Raw genomic sequence first — 23,896 nt, 5'->3', positions numbered from 1 at the left:
ACACTTCATCTCTTACAGACCCTTATGTTTTTTTCTCACAAATATGTTACAAACTATAGTATCTGATTAATGAAGGGTACTTTCTTAGTTGAGAGAAAGGTGGTGCCAAACTGTCATTACATTGGAAAGTAATGTGGGCAACAAAATGAATGTATTACTGAATCTGCTTCTGAATGAGATAACTTACAATGTGAACTCATAAGAATGTGATGCTTCTTCATTAAAAGTTGTAGATTTGTATGTTAGAGGTTATCAGGTTTAATTTAGCTTACTTGAGGCTAAAATTTTTAAATTAATGCAAAGGTGGAGTTACTGCTTTTCCAACATAATGTTATCACAGAACCTCTTCAGATAACATTTTCTTCTATCCATTATCAGTGTGATGAGATTTTCAGTCATCATATTAATGGGGAAATCCAGAGGGCCCCCTCTTCCATTGTTTGTATATGAAGTGAGGGAAAAAGGAAGCATCAAATACAGTCTCCCCTTCTGAGTTATGTGAGGTACAAGGCTGTTTTTATCATTGCTGATCAGTGGTGATCATGTCACGCAGTTGGGTAGGGTGGGGGTTGGATTCGAGATCCCATTACCTGCTTTTTTTTTTTTTTTTTTTTTTTTTTTTTTTTTTTTTAAGGAATATTGGAGTTTGTATTGTTTCACCTTCTCCCACACAATAACTTCTCTCCAGACTGTGATTTAAGTTGTTGAATGATGAGTGAAGGGTTGTGTGGCCAGCATTTCATTGGGGATTCTGTCAGTTATCCCTTTTTTGCCTCTCGTTTTTGGATCATATCTCACCCTATCCTGAGTTTGGAAAAAAGAATGATGATCATGAAAATTATGATGCTTTCCTTCTTTCCTGACTTACTGCTTCTCCACACTGCTAGTTTTACCTTTATTCTGGCGTAGGGTGTGATGCTGGTGGTGGATCTGTGTGGCCACGGGTGGGATAACAAACCACAGGGTGCTAGTCACTGCCTGGCCAGGAAGGAGTGGCATGGTGGAGGGAGTGGTAATGGGTGGCTGGGGGCCGAACCACTACAAGTAGGTGGGGTCGCTCATTCACCACTGCAGGCAGAAGACCATGGATGGCAGGAGGCACCTACCAGCCACAACCTTCAAGGATGTCTCTCTCATCTCATTATTAACTCTCAGGTAAGGCATAGAGCACTCCTTTGAAAGTTGTTTTTCACCAGAAGGTGGTTTATTAACCCCTTAACCGCGGGGCGTCACTTTCGTGACGCTTGGGAGCAAGGGATCATACCGCGGGGCGTCGCTTTTGTGATTCTGTGTTATTTTGAATTCACCCAGGCTTTCAAGTGGGGGCTTGTATCATCTATCAGTACTGACAATGTCCAACACTAGTCAGCACTCCTAATCTCATCTGTACTCCCATCCATTGTTGACAATTTAGCCATTTCTCCCCGTTCTTGACTCCCCTCCCTACCCCCCCTCCATTACCCTATCCTCTCGCCTGCCCGGCCATGCTACGCTAAGTAAATCTTCCCTGGAATTTTTCACTGATTTCATCCATTGAAATAAGCCCTATGTCGTATTCTTATACCAAATAATATATACAAGAAAGAAATCAGGTAAGTGAGAGTGCCATACACCTGGAATTGGCTAATTATCACCTGACAACACCTCACGTGCACTCGTTCACTAATTTTCGCTGTTTTTTTCCCCTTGAAATATGCCGTATAATCTATTTTCGTAATAAATATACATGTAAGGAGAGAAGGGAGAAGCCTAAGTGATATTTACATTCACCTGGAACTACCTAATTTATAATGTATTGTCTAGATTTCCTGCCAATCATATCAGTGCTACACAAAGCTGTTTCAAGATTTAACATTGGTAGCTCTGATTATATATCTCCTAAGTAGGCCTCTAATCTATTTTCGTAATAAATATACCTGTAAGGAGGGAAGGGAGAACCCTAAATGATATTTACATTCACCTGGAACTACCAAATTTATAATGTATTGTCTAGATTTCCTGCCAATCATATCAATGCTAGACTTAGCTGTTTCAAGAAGTAATATTGGTAACTCTGAATAACCCCTAAAGCAGGCCTCTAGGCTAGCTGGCCTGGCAACTGCGTTATCAGTGTAGTCTCATCTTCCGAAGTGAGAGGATGTATGTTTCATCTTGCTGACTTCAGGGACTTTTTCACCCCCATGCAAATGGCTCTGTGACCTTTACCCCCTACTAAACCTCGTGTGGAAAGAGGTAAAGGGCTGACAATTGATAAAAGAGTGACTACGATCTTTCTATTGAGTAAAACAGTGCAAGTGGAATTGTAAATAATGTGTAAATAATGTGTAAACAGCAAGTGAAAGTAATGAATGTAAATATACGTGAACAATGGAAAATAGTTTTATAAGTTATTTCAAGTGACAGTGCATAACACTGTAAATAAAATAGAAATGTAAATAACGTAAATAAAATAGAGAACGTAAATAGAAATGTAAATGAGTAGTATTATAAGAATACGAGTATATACCCTAGGAGTAATGAAAGTGAAAGTTTCACTCTAGCATGTCTGAATGCTATGAGTTATGAGAGTGAAGATGAAAGTGACATTCACTCTCAATGCCAGTATACAGGACGAGAAAGTGAATGCTACGTATTTTACTGAAAGAAATTGAATCCCTACAGTGACAATAAACTAATACTACTGAAGGAAACTTATGGATAAAGACTGTAGATATATATAAGTGTTATATAGTAATAGAAATATAAAGTGTGAGGGGTTTTATGAATAATAAATGACAGACTACCATGAGCAAACTAGTGCCAGTGCGACGATCAGACGCGCTCGTAATTTCCATTGCTTTCACAGTGTTTTTTTTTTTTAGTATGGATCCCAAACTACTTGAAAATTGTAGAATAGTGTTTATAGTGTTTGTATCTGGCTGTGGTAATCATATTACGGGTTGTTGGGAAGTGTAAAGTGGAGACTTCGTTACCCTACTTCAGAGGTCTCCACAAGTCCTACGGTAACCGACGAAGGCTCAACAATCATTCCAGGAGAAAGCTGAAGGTATGTGCCATAAGCATATGTAATTTTATTATTCTAGGACTAATAACTGATTTTTGGCAAATATTTTTTGAGAGTCTGTCGGAGCCCAAATAACCCCGCGGCACACGCAAGTAATTGGTAAACAAGCCCGCGGTGTAGGGGTTAACAATGTATTTCAAAGATAGAAGGATTATTAACTACTATTTTTTTTTTTTTTTTTTTTTTTTTAGGGTCTTGCAGCTGACATTCAAATTGTAGTGCCAAATTAAGCAGTGTTTCAAGATATTCCTGATGCATGTTGTGTAAATTCAGTCTGTGAAGGTACAGTACTGTAATTTAGTCCACAGAGGATCATTGTAAAAGTAACAGAGTAGCCTTACTAAAGCCAGAAATTAAAATTTAGCAAGAATGCCAGGTTTCCAGTTTAGACAAACCATAGTTCAGTTCATTCACTTTGATGGTCTTAATTCTTGCTTCTGCCGGAGCATTTTATTTTTGAAAACCCTTTTGTAGTGAAGAGATTTAAAGTTAAATCTGCTTTCTGTGACATTGCTTTGTTGGCCTCAAATAGGACTTGCCTGTTCTCATACAACCAGTTAAATTGCCACCGTTTCAACTGCAGGTAGTGGACCTTGGTGAGCCGGCTTTCTCCCACAACAGCAGTAGTGGGTGTGTGCCGCAGGAGGAGGCATGTAGGAGGCATGTGGGTGTGTGTGGGATGAGGGGACACTGTGTGGGTGGCCTGATAAATCCCAAGTGTGAATGTGACCCAGGGTGGACAGGGCCTGGGTGCAGCACAGCCACCATTCCAATGCACTTGGGCGTATCGTCGTACATGAAGCTGGCCCTGTCTTTTACCCCAGTGCCACAGATGGTGATGGTGCAGGTGCGTGTGAGGACTCTAGGGCAGCGGGATGGACTGCTGTTACACTTGGCAGGTCACCACAATGCTGCCACCTTCTCTATCCATGTGAGTACTGTAAATAACCTTACTTATACAGACATTTTTCATGTGAAAATCCCTTAACTTGCTACATACCACTTGCTGCCGTCTTATAAAACCACAGCAATCCAGAATAGCTTCGTAGCAAGCATCGCCTGCACTTTTGCTAGTGTGTAGTGTGCACCTGTCAGTCACCATTGTCTCCATACTCACCATTATAGTCACTATTTACTGACACACCAAAACAAGATATTTACGTATATGTACATTATTTCCTGAAGTGTTAAGAGAAGTGGCAGCTAAAAGAATTGCAACGCCCTGTACCCTCCAGTGCAGGCAGGGACCCAGCTACCCAGCTCCAGCCCATCCTGAAAATGGTGGGATAACTGAAATTATGAGCCCCATCCCAGATTGCCTGTCATCAGATTGTGAGGACAACATTTTCATGGTTGCCTCTTATTGTTGCTGCCTGCCCTTTATGAACAGCTGATTCTGTGTTACCTGCCGAGCTGTAATAAATAGTTACATGATTAGAAGACCATTTTGCATATCACAGTGTTGTCACCTTATTGAGTGATTGCATGATGGTTGTTCTTTCCTTTCACAGTGTATAGAGTACTTTTAATTTGAATTTTCAATTTTCTTCATTATATAAAAGATGCACCATCCACTCACTCGATGTAGTGCTGCTCTCGGATGTCTGCCCTTTCCTCTCCATCCTTCTTTCCTTCCATTCTCTTCTGTCTTTCTTTCCTTCATTCTTTCCTTGTCCTTCTGCCTCCGGGTGACTTTACACTCCCTGTTCTGTCTTTCTTTCCTTCATTTTTTCCACTTCCTTCAGCCTGTGGGTGACTCTACACTGAGTGACAAGCCAAATGATTTCCTGTGCACCAGGAAACCCTTTACTATGATGGGTGGTATCCATATAACCAAATTTTGGCGCCTGGTGGTTTAGTAGGTAATTATTGCACTCCAATCGGATTGAACCGGTGAAGGTTTATATCCAAGGGTTGGTTGGGATTGCTCATGTAATGCCACTTAGGGATGAGTGAGGCTGGTCACTCTCATCTTAAATGTTGGGACCAACTGCCTAGCCCTTGGCTCCTATGCTCCCCATGGGGCAATGTAGGATCGAATGATGGATGGATGGATATAAGAGATGCATTCCAGCTTTACATACAGTTGATACTGTTGCAAGGGGTAGACTGACATATAAGCTTTTTAGGTACTAGTGGAACTTTAATAGGCAATTTTTAAAATGGTTTATATCCAAGGGATGGTTGGGGTATATTGCTCACGTAATGCCACTCAGGGATGAGTGAGGCTGGTCACTCTCATCTCAAATGTCAGGACCAACTTGCCTAGCCCAGGGCTCCTACACTTCTCATGGGCCAACATAGGATTGGATGATGAATGAAAAATGAATGAATTTATTGAGGAGTTAACAGGAAGAAAGAAAAAAGTCAGTGACAAGGAGAATTTTCTACAGTTGTACTGGAGGGGTTAAATATTAGCACTGCCTCACAAGTCTTTCAGGCTCAGGCTGCATCTTGCAGCTATGATCAGATGTGGCTTGTGCTTCAGTGTGGAGGGCAGTGTAGACAACACAGCCTAATTAAAGTAAAACAGAGCACCAGAGTAATTATATTAAAAGGGAAAAACAGCAGCAATGCAACTGTGGTCATTTATTGCAGCTGCAGTCAGGTATGGCTTGTGCTTCTATACGGAGGGCAGGGCAGACAACACAGACAGCCTGCGTGGAGGGGGTGCCACTGGGAGACGGCAGGTGGCACAGCATAGAGGCAGCTCGACAGGGTCACAGCCTCTGGGTGAGTGTAGACGATGGTGATGCATGGCGCCGGAACGAGTCACTCATCCTTTTGTTGGATCCACCTTTGCCCCTGCACCTGGATAAGCATGATGGAGTGACAGTGGGTGGACTGCCAGAGTTTGTGGGCGTCAGTTTGGTTGCTGTACATCATGACCTACAAGACAGTGAGTTGTCTCGATGTATTTCCAAGTCATGATTTTCATCCTCATGTCATGGTCATAGTCATGTCATCATCATCATCATCATCCTTATTTGTCATTATTAGTATTGGTATTTTTATAATTAACAATTATTGCTTATAATTACCATCATTAACATTATCAGCATCCTTTATCAATATCATGATCAACGTCAACTATGTATGATGGGAAAATATAGAGAAAAACACACTTACTGGTTTTGCCATATTGAATTAATAGAAAACTGGTTTTGCCATATTGAATTAATAGAAAACTGGTTTTGCCATATTGAATTAATAGAAAGTGCGACTGACCAGGAGAGTATGAGAATGGAGTGTGTGAAAAGAGCAGGGGAGGATGACTGAGAAAAAGGTGGTGAGAGTGGTAGGTTGTTATTGAGTATGGACAGAAAAGCCTGTAGGTCTTTTTTATTTACCTACAGGGTGCAGTGACAGAAAAGGTAGATAGAATAACAAAATGAAGTTATTTTCTAAAAAGCACAAAATTTGATTCAGTGCATTAAACCAAGATATTAGTGTTGCCAAGACAAATAGGAAGCATTGACAAGCATACCTCAGTAAGAACTGTCCTTCTAATGTAATTTATTACTGTATACATTCAGAGTTAATTGTCTATCTATCTATTGCCAGACGCCTCAATCCCGTTTGGGGTGGCCACAAACAAATCGCCTCCAAGTTGCCCTGTCCCCCGCCATTTCACTGCCCTGCTCCCAACTCACACACCCCTCTCTCATATACCTCTCCACCCCATCCCTCCATCTCATCCTCGGCCTCCACCTCACTCACATACACTCTCTTCGTCAGTCTTTCACCCTCCATCCTCTCCACATGGTGAAGGTTAATCATGGTACACCTCAGTCCATAAGACAGTCAGCTGTCCATTTATTAGTTACTGTATATGATCACCACCCAGTATCATACATTAAGCATAGCTTTCCTTTTAATAACAGCTTGCCTAGATGACCTGCGTGTGTCTGGCAATCCCTTACCCCTGTCGCCAGCCATGAATGGGACACACTGGGGGCAGGTGACCACCACGGAGCAGGTGAACATAGGCTGCCCTCCCCTTGCATTGAACCCCTGCCATAACTTCACCTGTCCTTCACCTCTCCTTTGTCACCCAGAGTGGGACCAACCTTCTTGTAGGTGGGTAAACAACAGTTACACTCTCATTGCTGATTTTGTACAGCCAAGGGAAATTCAAGCACTGAGTTAAAAAGGAAACTATAACAATTTTTTCTTTCCCATTAAATTCAGCTTGTGGAAATCATACCAGTTTAAGGTTTTCTGTTAACTTTTCATTGCTGTAATTGATACTCAGTAATTCTCAGTGTCTTGTATTATCAACCACAGGCAAGCCCAACCCCACCTACACATGAAAGTTATGTAACAGCTAATACTATCAGCCCCATAGCAAGCTGTTGTGCATTAAGTTGCTGTTGCTGAAAGAAATATTTTGTGGCAATAACATATAATGACTACATCTAATTCACTGTTACCAGCTGTGGAATGGGCTGAACTCTTACAGCATGGAAAAAGCAAAGAATAGATGAATATTTATGGTAAGTCTCCTGGATCATTCTGCTGTTTTTTACATGTTGTGTTGTTAGTATTAATGATCATTTCTTCTTATTTTTACCAGCTGTGGAATGGGCCGAATGCTACAAGATGGAAGGTGTGGTGACATAGATGAATGTGCTTGGAGGCCTTGTCTACATGGGGGCACCTGCCACAACCAGCACCCTGGTTACCTGTGCATCTGTGGGCCTGGATACCTGGGGGACAACTGCCAGTGGAGCAAACTCATCCCCATCACACATCCCTTGGTTGCCCCAACTGTTATTGGGGCACTTTCTGTCTCCATCCTTGTTTTTGGTGAGCCATTCTGTCTGTTTGACATGTCAGTCTTTTCATTTACCCTTTGATCTTGGTGGGTCATTTCATCTGGCTATGTCTTTGTGTGCTTTTTCTTCATTCTCTTGTTGGATAGGTACCATACTGTGTGTCTGTAATTTGAATTCATGAATATTTCATACATCACTATCCTGCATGGTCTTACAACATTGGTTCTATTTAATATATTTGGAATTGTGGTCATGACTGATTTTTGTATGGACTCGTAATTGTAAGCATAGATTTGCTTTATGCTTACTTTCTTTGTGTTCAAAAAATGAAGTTTTTCTAATTTTTATACTAATTTTTCACATTTTCTTATATTTATCACATTCACTGTATTGTTCAAAACTGAATGTGACATGCTTCTCTCTCTCCAACACCAGACACATTCATTCATCTGAAACTCTACACAACAGAAGAGTTAAGAAGTATGTGCTGAAACCTTAACACTGTAATGATACAGTGTACCTGCATTTGATTTATTCTCACTAAAAGGAGGTAAAGGTAATTCATGTGAAACTCAACACAACAGAAGAGTTCAGAAATTTGTGCTGTAAGCACAGCACTGTAATGATACAATGCACGTGTTTTATTCTTATTAAAAGGAGGCAGTTTTACCTATCTGAGACAAACTGTATGCAGCAGAAGCAGAGATCTATGAAAAATCTGGTTGAGGATAGGAGAGCAAGGGAATGTGGTTAGACGGTTCACTCATATTGAGAAAGGACTCGAGTAGGGTGTGAAAAGTATGTATGTGATTGGAGATGTGAAATGTGGACGGCCAGTGAAAGGGCATAGAAATCAGAACTGAGCTGTAAAAGATGATATATGAGAATTAATAAGCAAAAGAATTAAAGTGGATTCTAGTAGGTTTGAATTATTTGTGATTGTGGGGCTGATTTCACAGAACACTGACAATCCTTCATAGTTGCTTGCTTCTGCTCTGTGGATTCTGCTTCACTCCATCTTTAGGAGGGATAAAGGATGAGGATGATGATTATAAACTATCAATATCTACAAACTATCTATATCTGTATCTACAAACTATCTATATAAACAATGGATAGAAATAGATGGTTATTGTGTATGGATAGGAATATTACAAAGGATAGGAATAATGACAAAGGGTATACCTGTATCTCTGTTCAGAACATGTTAGTCATAATAATGGCACTATTCCAGGGACATGGAAAATTCTGCATTAAAAAAAGTGTGTGTAGATTGTTGTAGCCTGTGAGGTGGAGTCAGGGTTTCAAAAGTTTAAACGATTAGATGGTTGGCTACCATCAGCATTGAGGTACCATCTTGAAAGTGAAAAATTATTGCAAACTTGGTAACTATCCACACAGTCATCACCCGTAGGCAGGAAACTCGCCTACAAACAAAGAGAGTGGTGTCCAGTCTGAGACTCTTACGTTATTACAGATCTTATTAGACAGCATTAAGTACAGTAATCCCTCCACTATCCAATGTAATAGAGCCAAAGGCATGTCCGGAAAGTGGTCCCGTCTGGAAAGTGGGCACCTGCCTTCTGGACTGGTACTTAAGGACGCTAACCCAGCCTAACTTTGAAAGCCACCTAAATAACTCCCTACTTGACATGCATAGCACCTATTTAAACCTATGTAAGACCCTATTCACACCAGTAATGGACATAAAGCACGAAATAAATGAAAAGGAACCAAAGAATGAGGAATTAGAGGTGACTGTACCTCAGCCAGGGTACTTACAGCACGTCTGTGGCTGCCTTCTTAAGGCATTGGCAGTGGTGAAAATGCTCTTGAATCATGTACAGTAATCCAGTGTTGTGCTGCACATACAGTAATTCTTTGCACTGTGAGTTATAATTGTTTAACATTGCTAATTGCACCACGCCTGTTTCAACTGCCAGTTTGCACTCCACAGTGAATCCTTTGCACTCTAAATTCTAATTTCTTAATTCTGCACAACACTGTAAATTCCCTTGTGGTCAGCTGCTAGGTATTGCAGTTTATTCACTGTTTCTTCACAAAAAAACGAGCACGTGTGGCATCCACTGTGATAAGCACCTACTTGCGATCGAAGTTAAGCAATAACTGCTGGACTGTTGGTGACGGGGAAACAAAGTTGCCAGATTGCAAGAGCAACATTACGAAACTCCTCAATTTTCATTACCAGATTTAACTTTTCATTACCAAATTCGTAAAGCTAGCATTTATTCTTCACTAATTATATATACAAGCGGAAATACATGTAATCACTCTTCTTATAATTAACAGTATGTTGATTATATTCACGCTATGTAGGCTAGCAGATTAATCAGAGAGAGCAGACAATCCACCACCTCCATCCTGTGTATCCTCATACATGTGAAAAATCCATTTGGTAATGCATTATTCTGATTCATTACCAAATGAATTTTTCATTACCAAATTGGCCCACATTTGGTAATGAAAAATACCAAATGGCAACCCTGACAGGGGAGGAGAGAGAGGGGAGGAAGGAAGGGGTGAAGGGGCCATGGTGTAAACAGCTGTTCGGCGCCGCGCGGCAATTTCAGATTACGGGACGGAAAAAAATCGTTTTTTTGGGGGGGTGATTTGTTCTTTTTTTGGCCATTTTTGGGTTCTGAAGGTCCAGGTCCACAATGTCTGGTAAGTGGGGTGTCTGGAAAGTGGGCATCCGGATAGTATAGGGATTACTGTATTGTAGAGTTGTTTTCCCAACAGTTTTCAGCAAGTCCTGAAAGAAATTTGCTGTTTTTTACACTTGGTTTTGTTTCCAGTCCATAGAAACATCAACTGCACCATGACCAACCTCATAAACTATAATGATTCCATAAGAAGCAGCATAGCAACATTTTCATGAATGTGTATGCAAAGATGGATGAGTGATTGTTGCTCTATTCAGTGAATAGTCTGTAGGTAAGTCTATGCTTGTGCTTTCGCCTTCCTGTGTATGATTCTTCCCATTTCATTTTTAGTAGGAATTGAGTTTAGAATGGTGATGTCAATCACACTTAGTTCGTATGTGCTTCGTCATAGCTGTCAGGTTCTGAGTTTTCTCATTTTCATTTGTTAAGTAATTTCTATGTTATTTTCATCAGATGTTCTTTAGTTTTCCTTTCTGTTGCAGTCATTCTTGGTGTACTATTGTCCCTTCGTCTCCACCGTATACGAACAACCAGAACAGGACTGCATCGGGCAGACAGTGGAGAGAAAATCAGCATCAGGAGCTTTAAGGGTGCTGAGGTGGCCAGAGTCAGTGGTGATGGTAGGGAAGGGAAGGCAGAGATCCAGAGTCACAATACATTCTTGGAGTTCCTCGGGTATCAGTCGAGTGGAATCAGTCACAGCAGAGGAGAAAAGAGGGGTGAGTTTGTTTGTATCCCTTTTTCTACATTGTCTTCTTTCCATTCCCCCCTTCCCACTTCCTGTTCCTTCTTGTCCTTTCTTCCACCATCCTTTTCCTCCCTCTTCACTTTTCCCTTCTGACTACTGTAATGGGGTGTATAAAAGCCTGCGTTGTTGAGAGGCAAAAGCGGGGATACTGTCTTTGACTCAGTGGTAACATGCGCGTGTATCAAGCGCGGGGGCTTGAGATCGAATCTCGGCCAGAACAGTGATTAATTTGTTAAGTTTCATTTCAGTTATTACACTACTTTTACCTCTATCTCCATCCTCCACTTCTCCTCACTTCCCTTTCCTTTTCTTTCTCCCTCTTTCCCTATCTCTTTCCATCCTCCCTCTCCCCTTCTTCCTTCTGCCTCTTCCTCTCCTCCTTCAAGGAGTACAAAATGAGGCAGTGGTAATAACAGGGCTGCTGCTGCTTACTATAATGATGATGGTAGATGATGATGATGGTGATTATGATGCAGAAGATGCATGGGAACAAAAACATGTTATTTGGAAGTGCCCAGATAGTAAAAGGGGCTGCTGTTAGGCCAGTGGTATTCATATTATTTAATCCATTGAAGACCACCATATGTTTGGCGGTGTTTTAACTGTTTACATGATACTGATGTATTTTTTATGACCAGGGAGTAAGATGGAGAGTGCTCTTATTAGCGATAATGATGAGGATAGTCCAACTGCTGCTGATTATGCTTATAATGATAATGTGATGATGGACTTTTCAGAATCAGTGAGTACGGTGCAGGTCTGTGGTGATGGGTGTGGTGAGCGCAAGGGTGGTGGTCGTACCTCTGATCGTGGTGGAGGGGGTGTGAGTGTGGTGGTGCTAGATGTTCGACCTCGACCACACCCTGCCATGTTCAATCTCACCCAAATCCTCTCTGATGACGACCTCAGAGACTATGCCTACGAAGGTGATGACTCCTCTTCTGGGTCCCTCAGCTCGACTATTTCAGGTAAGGACTGGTTGGTGAGTCTTGAGAGTTTTGTTCTTAAGAGTTTAAGGGGCTCACTTTAGCAACTCTTTTATGGTGGGTATATTACATATCATTTGGTACACATAGTTATTATAAGGATGTAGTCTAAATATCACAAGATTTTCCATACAGTTGGTGCTGTAAATTGGGGAAAACTGAAAATTTTGCTCACTAAGTGGCTATGGAGCCTTAATTGGCAATTTTTCTCAGATTTACTGTGGATTTGATTGCATAAAAGAACATCAAGACAGTGAAGGTATACTGTATGTTCTTTATGCAGGCTGTGCTAACAAGACAAAAGTAGCATACCAATATAAGAGAAATTGAATGGGATGTGGCACCTAACTGCTTTCTTGTGTGTTGTTCTTGCAAATTATAACTGTATAAAAGACATGATTAACAAGATATGTGAACTTACCAAGGTGGATCATGAGAAATAGATATTTCATTTAAATAAAGAACAGTAGAGGGAAGTCATGTGAAAGAAAATTGTTTCATGTAGAAAAATGGAAGAAATGAATTTTTGAGTTGTTTTTATATGGTAGGTTGGGGGTGCTCACCATCCACTCACTCGATGTAGTGCTGCACTTGGGTGACTGCCCTTTCCTCTCTTTCTTCCTCTTCTGTCTTTATTTCTTTTATTCTTTCCTCTTCAGCCTATGGGTGACCTTACACTTCTTCTACTGTCTTTCTTTCCTTCATGCTTTCCTCTTCTTTCTGTCTACAGGTGACTACACTGAATGACAAGCCAAATGATATCTTGTCCACCAGGAAACCATTTACTACACTGGGTGGTAACCATATAACCAAAGTATGGTGTCTGGTGATTTAGTGGGTAATTAAGGGGCTCCAATCGGATTGAGCCAGTGCAGGTTTATATCCAAGTGGTGGTTGGGGTTTATTGCTCGCATTATGTCGCTCAGGGCTGAGTGAGGTTGGTCACTTTCATCTTAAATGTCAGGACCAGGTTGCCTAGCCCCGGGCTCCTATGCCTCTCATGGGGCAACTCTGGATTAGGTGATAAATGAATGAAAAAGTGAATATTTATACCAAAATCTATGTTATCGTATTAGTATATTAGGCTGTTTTTACTACAAAACCTTTAAATCATTCACTATTGTAGATAAATGAATTATATGATTATGCTTCACAGCTCACACCTGACAAATTGACACACCAGTCCACCTCTGTTCTGCAGCCGTAACCTCCTCAGTCACAGTCAGACCGAGGCAGGTCCATGTTGCCCATCATAAAAACAAACCACTCAAAGTTCTCAGAGGTCAGGCCGATTTGTGGGCAAGTTTGCATCAGCAGAAGTACTTCTGCAAATGCAAAACCGCAAATTTCCTTAAAAATTGTCGCAAATGCAAATCCGCAAACAAAATCACACTTTTGCAGTTGTAGAATTTGTGATTTGCAGAAGTGACTGCTGAGGTTCCCAGCTCTGGTAGCAAGTTTTAGGGCAACGTGAGTCAGTTACATATTTTTAAGCAAGCCCCCAAAATAGACAGTATACAGCACAGTGGTCTCTCTGGTATTGCAGGTAACTGATATTGTCAAGGTACCGTGATATTAAAAATCATACAATGAAAGTAGGTGAAAACCATTATAAAAGCCCAGTTGTTTCTGGTCACTTGGCCTGCATCACCTTTTTTTACCCCTATACTCCTTTACCTCAACTAAAAGTACTACAAAGTGTCTTACACATGTTGCGAACACACTCACAGTCAACTAATTGTACTGTGGTGATTAAGTAATTGAAGATGTAAAAGAAATACACTAAACAGTTAATGGAGCATCTTTTAACCTTACATGTGGGTGGCTGATCAGTGCAAGTTGTGCCAAGTTGGCTGAATTTCTGATGCAGGAGTCAGTCACTACCTTGCTTTCCCCAGCTGCCTTACTATCAGCTGAACTCCTGCTGTTCTTTCTTCTGTCTCCCTCACACCCTCCACTCCCCTGCCATATTCTGCCAGTTCATTCTGTGTGTGTGTGGCTTGGCTGAGCATGTGGAAGGATTTCCTGTAATAGTCTGCATTCAAGGTGTGGATATGCAGCAGCACCATGGCTTTGAATGCTGAATTCTTTCACCAGCTAAACATCTCACGATATCAGACAAACATGTTGAACACATCTAACAAGCTGCACCTTTCATCCAACCATTCTGTATGTTGCATCCAGGAGATACTGATATGTGACATACTTTCATTCACATATGCCCACTGATGCTTTGCATAGTAGATGACTAGGGGCACCATCTTGCATGTGCCTGAAGCATTACATGAAGTAGAATGATGACAGTTCTGAGTTGGCTTGCATACCCTGAATGTCTGCTTCCTAAAAACCTGCACCTCTGAGCTTCCTAAAGTAAGTCTTTCATCTGTGCTGAAAATTTGGTTCACTGTTTAGCTGTCTCCCAGTATATTACACAGTAACTTGGAGTTTTCAGCTGCAAGTGCCACATTCGCATTAGCATATTCACCTTATTCACATTACACACCATGAATTTTCAATTTTTGCCACTTTCTCATGGCATCCATCCATCAGTTTGAGGTATAAAAAGATAGAGGTTTGTTTATCCTTAACTTCTTTGTAACTTAGCCACAGTAAACCTTGGTCTTCTCATGTAGCATTGCTGAGTCCACAGGCATGGATAAGACTTGGTGGTCCAAATACCTGATGAGCATGCTTTTAATGTGTGCCAGTATGAAGTTACACTGCTTTTTGCAGTGTCCATCTCCAATGGCTCTGGCTTTCCATGTGTGCCAGTATGAAGTTACACTGTCTCTTGCAATGTCCTTCTCCAGTGGCTGTAGCTCTCCAGGTGTGCCAGTAATAAGTTACTGCTTCTTCTAGTGCCCATCTCCAGTGGCTCAAGCGTTCCATGTTTGCCAGTACGAAGTTACTGCATCTTCCAGTACCCATCTCCACTGTCCCTAGCATGAAATTACCCTGCTTCTTCCTATGTCCATCTCCAAGGGCTCTTGCTGTCCTCATATAGACCATGATCTCCTCTGCCTTTTGACAGCATAATTGATCAGCTCACGTACTTTCCACTTCTGCACTAGCATGTTCTGTTATATGCCATTCTCAGTGATTGAGCCAGTCTCTCTCTTCTTAGCATGTGTAAACTGTTGTCTGTGCACTGCTCTGGCAACACTGTTGGTAGTGGTTTGAGTAAGTCAAGGGTTGCCAGGGGGGGTTCCTGGGAAGTGTAGGCAACTCAGGCATAGACATGCACCATCATTCCCAACAAGATAATAAAAAAAGGGGGGGGGGGAGGATCACTAAGAGGTATTGCTGGAGTAACACATGGTGCTTCTCTTGCTGAATTGCTGGGTGGTTGGAACCAGCGAGGCTTGGTGCGAGGTGCAATGATATCATGTTAAACATGAGTCTAATATGATGCCGCAAAGGATTGCACTATCCCTGAACCAACTGTCACTTGCAAATGGATCACATTTGTCCTACCATGGTACTTGTGACCATACTGCAAAACTGTATGTTGCAAGAGAGACCACTGTATTATTTTATGGGTATGGGATAGAAGATGGTATGCTGAGCCTGAAATATGGGTATACAGATATCCATGTCAGTATTTACTCTTGTTTAACCATAACAAGCACCAAAACAAATATATAGGAAAATTCAGTTTTAAGTCCAACTTAATGTATGTCATCATCTTCCTCTTGATGTATGTCATGGTTCTTAGACTAAAAGGTCTAAAAATGTGTAATTATTTTGCAGTTTTATTCCCTAGGTTGTGGCATATGTGTGAGACATAATGTCCATGATATTGGAGATTTAGGAGAAATTGGCCATAATTTTCCTTTTTCAAGGAAATGCTTACCATACATTGTAAAAAAATCCCTACACAAGTAAATCAGTCTTTATGCATGCAAATGAAATTTCTGAAAGACTCTACGTACTCTTGTTTATGCCTAGTGATGAGTTGAAGACACTGTTTTTGGCTGTAGCAGCCTGTTTTGGTTCACCAGCATCCAGGTGGGCAGGAGATATCTACCAATGTCCACCTTGTAATTCAATGGTTGTATCACACCATGTTTGGCTTTTCAGTAGGCATAAAAACATATGGTTTTTGTGTCATAAGGAAACACACAATTTGGAAAATTAGACAAGAATCTGAGAGGTAGGCCACAGGCTACCAGAAATACTTTCTTAAAGGCGAGCTGCAGCTTAAGGGATAAATTGTGATGTGAATGTTCTTCTTTCCAACTCTCTTATCCCTTCCTCCCTCCCTCATATCATCCTTCATGTGCCGTCCTCTCTCTCTACTCCTTCCCTCAACCTCCTCACTCCCTTTGGTCCCCCATTCAGTCATTTTGCCCCATCCCTCGCTCCCTTTACTCCTTCTCTTACCCCCTGCTCTCTCTCTTCCTGTTCAATTCTTCTTGCAACCTTTCTTGCAACTTTTGTTTTTCTATATTATTTCTTCAAGTTCTCCTTCTCCCTTTTACCTTTGGTGCCAGATGGTGGTGACCATCATGCTCTCATGGGATGTAATGCTGCTGCTTCATTTGTAATAGGGTGTATAAAAGCCTGCGTTGCTCAGAGGCAAAGCGGGGATCCTCTCTTTGGGTCAGTGGTAACGTGCATGCACATGAAGCGCAGGGGGCTCAAGAACGAATCTCAGCCGGGACAGTGATTAATTTGTTTAGTTTCAGTTTGGTTATTACATTGGTTGGCAGTGGTGTGGGATGTGAGGTGAGGGCCTTGAGGGCAATGATGTTGACAGCCATACGTCCCGGTGGTGAGCTGTCTGGTGTGGTCCGCAGCGCCCCAATGGTGGCCTCCAATGCTACACTACCATGTATGTGTTTGAAACTGACCAAATTAATCACAAGGGAGAGAAAAGAGTGATGTAATGGAGTGTATAAAAGCCCGTGTTGCTTAGAGGCAAAGCGGGGATCCTCTCTTTGCCTCAGTGGTAATGTGTGCGTGCATGAAGTGCGTGGGGCTCAAGATCGAGTACTGGCCAGGACAGTGATTAATTTGTTGAGTGTCATTTCAGTTATTACACCTTCACCTTCATAATTCTGTTTTCGTGTCTGCCCTCCTCTTTTCCTTTTTCTCCCAGCCTTCCTGTCACTTTTTATAACTGCTGTACTTTTCATTCCACTTCAGGTGGCTGTATGTTGAATGACAAGCCAAATGATATCCTGTAGCCCAGGATACCATTTGCAACACTGGGCGGTAACCGTATAACCAAATAAGGGGGTGATGTGAATTCTACAAAGGTGGCCCTGTTAATTGGGTGGAGAGATGCAAATGTGGCATCCATACTAGAACCAGAACTCCTTGCCCTTACCTGCACCTTGCAACCACAAGAGAACATCAGTTCACTGTACAGGATGGCTCTGTTGTGGGGATTGTTTGCTTGTGGTTGATGGGTCTGCTTAGTCAGACAGACCAGGCATACTCAACCATCACCACCTCCACCAGCTTACCTCTTAATGTTTCCCCCTTTCTCATATTTATCACTCTTACCCTTATCTCGAGTGAATTCTTAACTCTCTTAAATATCCTATATTTTTCCTTACCCTCTATCCCTCCCTACTTTCTCCTCCCTGATTTCTTCGTCTCCCTCCAAGGTCTCCATGCTGAGGTAGATACAGAGGAAGGGCCCAGACCACTCGTACCAGCCTTCTTGGAGGTGGTTGACTTGCTCAGGAACCTGCCGGATGCTCGCACTTCCTCCTTTAGCTCAGCAGCCACTACTACTACCACCAGAACACCAATCAAGACTCATCACAGTTATTCAACAACTCCAAAAAAGCAGCCACAGCAGCCACCATAACCCAAGTCAATGAGTGTTCCTTTTTAGCATCAGCTTCAAGATAAGAGCCATGACTGCCAGCTGTCATTCCTGTCACCTTTATTCAACAAGTCCATGAAAGAAAATATAAGAACCACTGTAACGCCAGTCAAGAAATTCTCTGTCTTACTTTTTGGTATAGACATGGAGTTTAACTACAGGACTGGACTGTCTCCTCAGAGAAAATGATAACCAGAATGAACTCTTCTTTATACTGACCAAGTATATTTCAGGAAGGGACGTCTGTAGTAGGAGCAGTGCATGTTAAAGTCAGTGTGTTGTATTGGCTGTTTTTGTAGGTGACGGTTCATAAATGTTACAAGTTTGAACTGACAGGGTGCTGAGATATGCTTGTATATGAATGGACATACTGCTAGTGTCCACCTTAAATGTCCATCACAACTATCTTTAGACCTAGACTTAAGGCACCACAGAATGGGAAGCAAATTCAGGTTCAGCTACCATGACTCCATCTGCCATATGAATAGGTAAAAAAATAATCTTCCTCACTGAAGTGTACCTTCAGTGCAGCCTTGCAGAAACCTTAGTCACAATATTCAGAATGCAGTGTTTGAAAGGAACTCACTGCTGACTGCCAATACAGGTCAGTCAGCCATGCAGCTCAGCAAGATTGGTCAAATACTGGTGCCAAAAAGTTTCACTCAAAAGGATAGATGTTAATGTGTTTTATAAGACCGTACAACATTGAATGAATTTCAGTGATCCATGAGCAGCATCAGTGATCGTTTTCCCTATTACATGAAGGCCCTTAATGAGCGAGCTATTTCTCTTCTGTGTGTGTATTGTTAAGTGGAGGTTAATGGCAAGAACAGTTAAACTTTTACTAAATTGGAAATGACACACAGCTGTTTTGTACATTTATAGATGTTCGTATTAAAAGAATGTAGTTGAAGAATGGTATTTGATTCACCTTTCTTTTTCATGAAGGTGTTACACAGGTAATTTGTGTTCATACTGCTAAAATACCTAATTCTACTTCATTCTTTTACCCTGCATGCTTTAAGTTTATTAAGAGGTAAATATAGCTTCGTAATGGAATTGATCACTTCATACTGTCAGCGACATCTTGTGATCAGCTTCCTCTCTAAGGACAAACAATGAGGTAATCAGGGATAAAGAAGTTATAGAAGTTAGTCATAGTTAATTAGGACCTGAAAAGTGACCGAAAAAGTAAACATAAGCAAAAACTTACTAAGGCACTTCAGTCCCCATTCTTCATTCCAGCTGTCACTGTCACATTCCCAATTACAAACTGAAATTTATTAATAAACTAGAAAGTGCTCAGAGAACGCATACCTCCGCCAATGCCATTGCCATTAAAAATTATTCGGATCCGGAACGGTGGTTACAGGACCTGGATCTGGCCCCAAATTTAATCAATTCTCTCTTGGTCCGTGGCCTACCTTTCCACAAAATTTCATTGAAACTCTTTGAGGACTTTTGAAGACTGTGCAGCATACTCTGGATCCAGATCCATCCCAAGAGTGGAAGGGGGGGCACTCACCATCCACCCACTCGATGTAGTGCAGCTTTGGGTGTCTGCCCTCTCCTCTCTTCCATCCTTCCCCTTCTGTCTTTCCTTACATTCTTTCCTCTTTCTTCTGCCTACAGGTGAATTTGCACTCCCTCTTCTGTCTTTCTTTCCTTCATTTCTTTCCTCTTCCTTTTGCCTTCTGTACTGAGTGAGAAGCCTAATGGTTTCCTGTACACCAGGAAACCATTTATTACGCTGGATAGTCACCATATTACCAAATTATGGCACCTGGTGGTTTAGTGGGTAATTAGGGTGCTCCATTCGGACTGAACTGGTGACGGTTTATATCCAAGGGATGGTTGGGGTTTCGTGCTCACGTAATGCCACCCAGATGAGTGAGGCTGGTCACTCTCATCTTAAATGTCAGGACCAACTTGCCTTGCCCTTAGCTCCTACGCTTCTCATGGGGTGACATGGGATTGGATGATGGATGGATATATTTTCATTATGATGTGGTATTGATATTTAATTTTGTGGCAGTGATAGAGATATTATTTCATTATATTGTATATAATTTCACCATGGTGAGTTATTGATTGTCATATATGATTTCAGTATGGTGTGATATATTGATAAATGTGGTGCATAGTTTCATTGTGATTGGTATTGCTATATAATTTCATTGTGACGTGGTACTGATATTTTAATACAGTACATAATTTCATTGATATATATATTGATACTGTGATTCTTAATTTTATAATGAATAGATATTGATACTGATAATTTCATTATATATTGTATGATACAGTGTATCGATATTGATATACGAGGTGCTATCCAAAAGTTCCTGAAATTTGACTAAAGAAGAAAAAAAAACTTAGTCAAGTCCTAATCACCACGGTCCCCTTCAAAGTAGTCTCCTTTGGCGCGCAGACGTCTGTCCCAGCACTTCTCCCACAATTGGAACACATCCTGAAGTCCTTGAGTATCAGCTTGTTCAGGACGTTCTGCGATTCGTCCTGGATATCCTCAATGGTGTCAGATCCTAGACCTTTCAGCTGTATTTTTATCTTCAGAAACAGGGAACAATCACAGGGGTCCAGATCTGGTGAAAATGAGGGTTGGGGGACAACCAGCATGTTTATTTAATATAAAAAACTGCCGAACAACAATGGCTGTTACCCGGAACTGTTTCAAAACATCATAGTAGAACATTGTATTAATGGTCTGTCTTGAGGAATGAACTCCTTATGAACAGTGCCTTCCATGTTGAAGAAAGTGATCAGCATTGATTTCATATTGCTCTTGACCTGATGTGCCTTCTTTGGTTGAGGTGAAGCTGAACTCTTCCATTGTAGTGATTGTTGTTTGGTTTCCAGGTCATACCCATAAACCCAGCTTTCATCACCAGTAATGACACTTGAGAGGAAGTTAGGGCCAATCCTGGCCATTTCCTTGAGCTCTGTACATGCCTCCAGATGCTGCTGCTTTTGCTTATCAGTCAGGAACCTCGGGACAAACTCAGCTGCGTTTTGTCTCATGTCAAGGTCGCCAGACTAAATGCAGTAGCAAGTTCCATACAATAGGCTAACAGTGTCACAAACACCATGGATTGCCATCCTGCGCTCTTCGAGGATGGTTGCATGAATTTTGGCCACAGTGTCAGGAACTGAACTGGAGGAAGAGCAACCAGAACGTGCATAGTCATCTGTTGATGTCCGTCCGTGTTTAAAATGCTTAAACCAGTCATAGGTTTGTGTACCTCCCAAAGCATTGTCACGATTTTTATTTTTTATTTTTTAAATATATACAGGTATGTGAAACAAAATGCAAAAGAATGAAAATCTTGGCCAGGTCAAGGTGAAAGAACTATAGCATTATGTTAGATTGTTAACTTCTTGTTAAAATTCTGAAGTAAAGATGAAGAGATGGCAAAATTAGGCCAAGTTAAAGTAGAAAGGAATTATACAATTTCCTTTATACAATATGTACCAGCATTAAGCTTATTAAAATTTTGTGGTAGGCATGGGGTGAGGATGAAGAATGAGATTAAATAGGAGTGTGTATTTGTGTGAGGTGGTGGAGACTGAGGGTGAGATGGAGGGATGGGGAGAGGGACATTATAGATGAGGAAGAGTGGGAGAGACAGAGGATGGGATGGAGGGATGAGGAGAGGGAGGCTGAAAATGATTTGGAAGGATGTGGAGAGGAGGAGACTGAGGATGAGAATCAGGGATGGGTTGTCAAGGCATATGAGGTGTGTGTGTGTACTGGAGAGAGGGCAGACAGGTGGTGGAGCATAGGGTGACTTAGAAGATTATAGTTTGTGACCACCCCTTCCAAGATTAAGCAGGCTGACAATAGATATAGGTAGGTAGACATAGTTGGAAAAAATATTGTACTTGTTTTTCCTCAAAATTATCGGAAAAACACCATCACTTCAATGCAGAGGTGTAAGGATGAAAAGCATATATATATATATATATATATATTTCTTCGTAACTTAGCCATTTCTCCATCTTGAATTGTTAGTTACAACAGCAGATTAGCACTAGAATAATTATGGTGATACGAGGAAGTGCTGTGGAAAGAATGTAGAGCAATAGCACAGTTTTCTTGCCATATTAATACACAAAATAAGCTGCAAAAAGACGGAAATCCGGGCCAAGTTAAGGTGAAAGGAGCATAGTTTCGAAGAAGTGTTATGGAAAGATGTTGACCATATTGTAAAATTTTTGCCCTGAAAAATTACCCACAAAATGAAAAATCTGTGCCAGGTTAAGATGAAAATAGTAATTATACTGACCATAAATGTTTGTTGATCACTTTCAACTGAATGAAATGGTATGTGGAGTAAAATACTGAAAGAATAGAAATGAATAAGAATAATAGCATGGCCATAGTTGCAAATTAGAATTTTAAGTGCAAATGTTCTTAAACATGAAATGGCTGAAGAAAAACTGCCTTACATTTACTGTATATTTACATGTATAAGGTAGATTTGCCAGTATCCCCACACATTATTATTATTATTAGTAGTAGTAGTAGTACTTATTTCAATATCTTTTATATCGGATTGCAAGAACATAACTTGTTTTTTACTGTCTAGACTCAACTCTGATTTTGTTCCTTCAAACTAATGCCATTTAACTTCGTAAAATGTGCTTAAAGCTGTTTGGATGTAACAAGAATAATTCGTGCATTTTTGAAAACCGTGATGAGTTGAGGGGGGCACTATCATAAGTATATGTTAATAGAGCAGAAAGATAGGTGCTGTATAACTGTTCCCCCAGATTTTCCTGAAGGTGGAAAAACAGGAAGTAGAAGAGTGGTGAAACGTGTAAGACAATACCATAAAGATAAATGTTATGTGAAGGTGAGGTTTAGTTACTTTGTCACAATAGAAATAATTTTAGATAAGTAATTAATAATGATATAGTAATACTTATAAAAAATAAATTTGAACTGCGCGCCAAGCGCCTTTGATCCCCTGGCGGCCATTGTGGCCAACAGGATCAACAACATGGCGTCTTCGGTGGGTTGGTGGTGGGGTGACCCTGTCTAGTGTTTCTTCCAATTTCTTTTGTTTGCGGTAAGTGAGGATTACTTTAACCGTATAACTAATCGCTCTAGTATTTCAACATGATTTTGGCCAATTGTTTAAGGTGCCATGAGAGTTTAGCTTGGAGGTCCATGAGAGTGAAGGTGTGAATTTAGGCATTTACCACCCATGGTGTCATTTTACAGGTGTTTATAGGATCTTTTGCAGCTGGTATATTTTGAAAGAGGCCATTTTGCCTTATTTTCTGAATCATGTGAGCGCCTATTGATTTAATAGTCTTTATGCAGCCATTAAACGATACATCTAGGTGAGGAAATTTTGTGTAGAGCAATAACTAGGCAGGATGTGTTGGGTAGATCAGTGTACAACAGCTGGCAGAGTTTGAGATCACATTGTACCATTTAATATTAACTTATAGGTCTGGAAAAGAACAATATAGGGAAAAATAGAAGTATAAAAATGTCTCCAGACTTTTTTTTTTTTTTTTTTAATGCATATTTGTAAATTATTGTTGGTGGTACCGTAAGAGTGTAATTATCCAAGTGGCTTCTTTAAATTGAAGGAGTGAAAATCTTTAGGCAGTTGTTACGACCTGGCTTCATATTTTGGTAGTTTTCAGAGAGACATGGGACCATCAAATTTTGTCCCCCTTCCCCCCTTTCGTTAAGCCAAGTCCTCGTGAATTAAATATATTTTAGCAGGTTTCGATACATATTCCTTTACAAGTAGTGAATAGC

The 23,896-nt window shown here is 40.9% G+C and overlaps 1 protein-coding gene across 1 annotated transcript in view; it reads left to right on the top strand.

Annotated features, from left to right (window-relative positions):
• LOC145409107 (putative neural-cadherin 2) overlaps positions 1 to 13,467 on the top strand; it is a 68,407-nt gene extending 54,940 nt beyond the window's left edge. The window contains exons 20-27 of the mRNA XM_080279649.1: positions 910 to 1,155; positions 3,648 to 3,995; positions 5,663 to 5,963; positions 6,949 to 7,144; positions 7,641 to 7,873; positions 11,009 to 11,245; positions 11,913 to 12,256; positions 13,417 to 13,467. Coding sequence (XP_080135775.1) covers positions 910 to 1,155; positions 3,648 to 3,995; positions 5,663 to 5,963; positions 6,949 to 7,144; positions 7,641 to 7,873; positions 11,009 to 11,245; positions 11,913 to 12,256; positions 13,417 to 13,467 — 1,956 coding nt within the window. The remainder of the gene's footprint in view (positions 1 to 909; positions 1,156 to 3,647; positions 3,996 to 5,662; positions 5,964 to 6,948; positions 7,145 to 7,640; positions 7,874 to 11,008; positions 11,246 to 11,912; positions 12,257 to 13,416) is intronic.
• The last annotated feature ends 10,429 nt before the right edge of the window (positions 13,468 to 23,896 follow it).

The sequence above is a fragment of the Coenobita brevimanus genome, chromosome 79 (genome assembly GCF_032717465.1).
Source record: "Coenobita brevimanus isolate Jiangsu-jjx chromosome 79, ASM3271746v2, whole genome shotgun sequence".
NCBI classification, from domain to species: Eukaryota; Metazoa; Arthropoda; class Malacostraca; order Decapoda; family Coenobitidae; genus Coenobita; species Coenobita brevimanus.
Note: the sequence above shows the minus strand (reverse complement) of the source record. Positions and strands in the feature narration are given on the sequence as shown.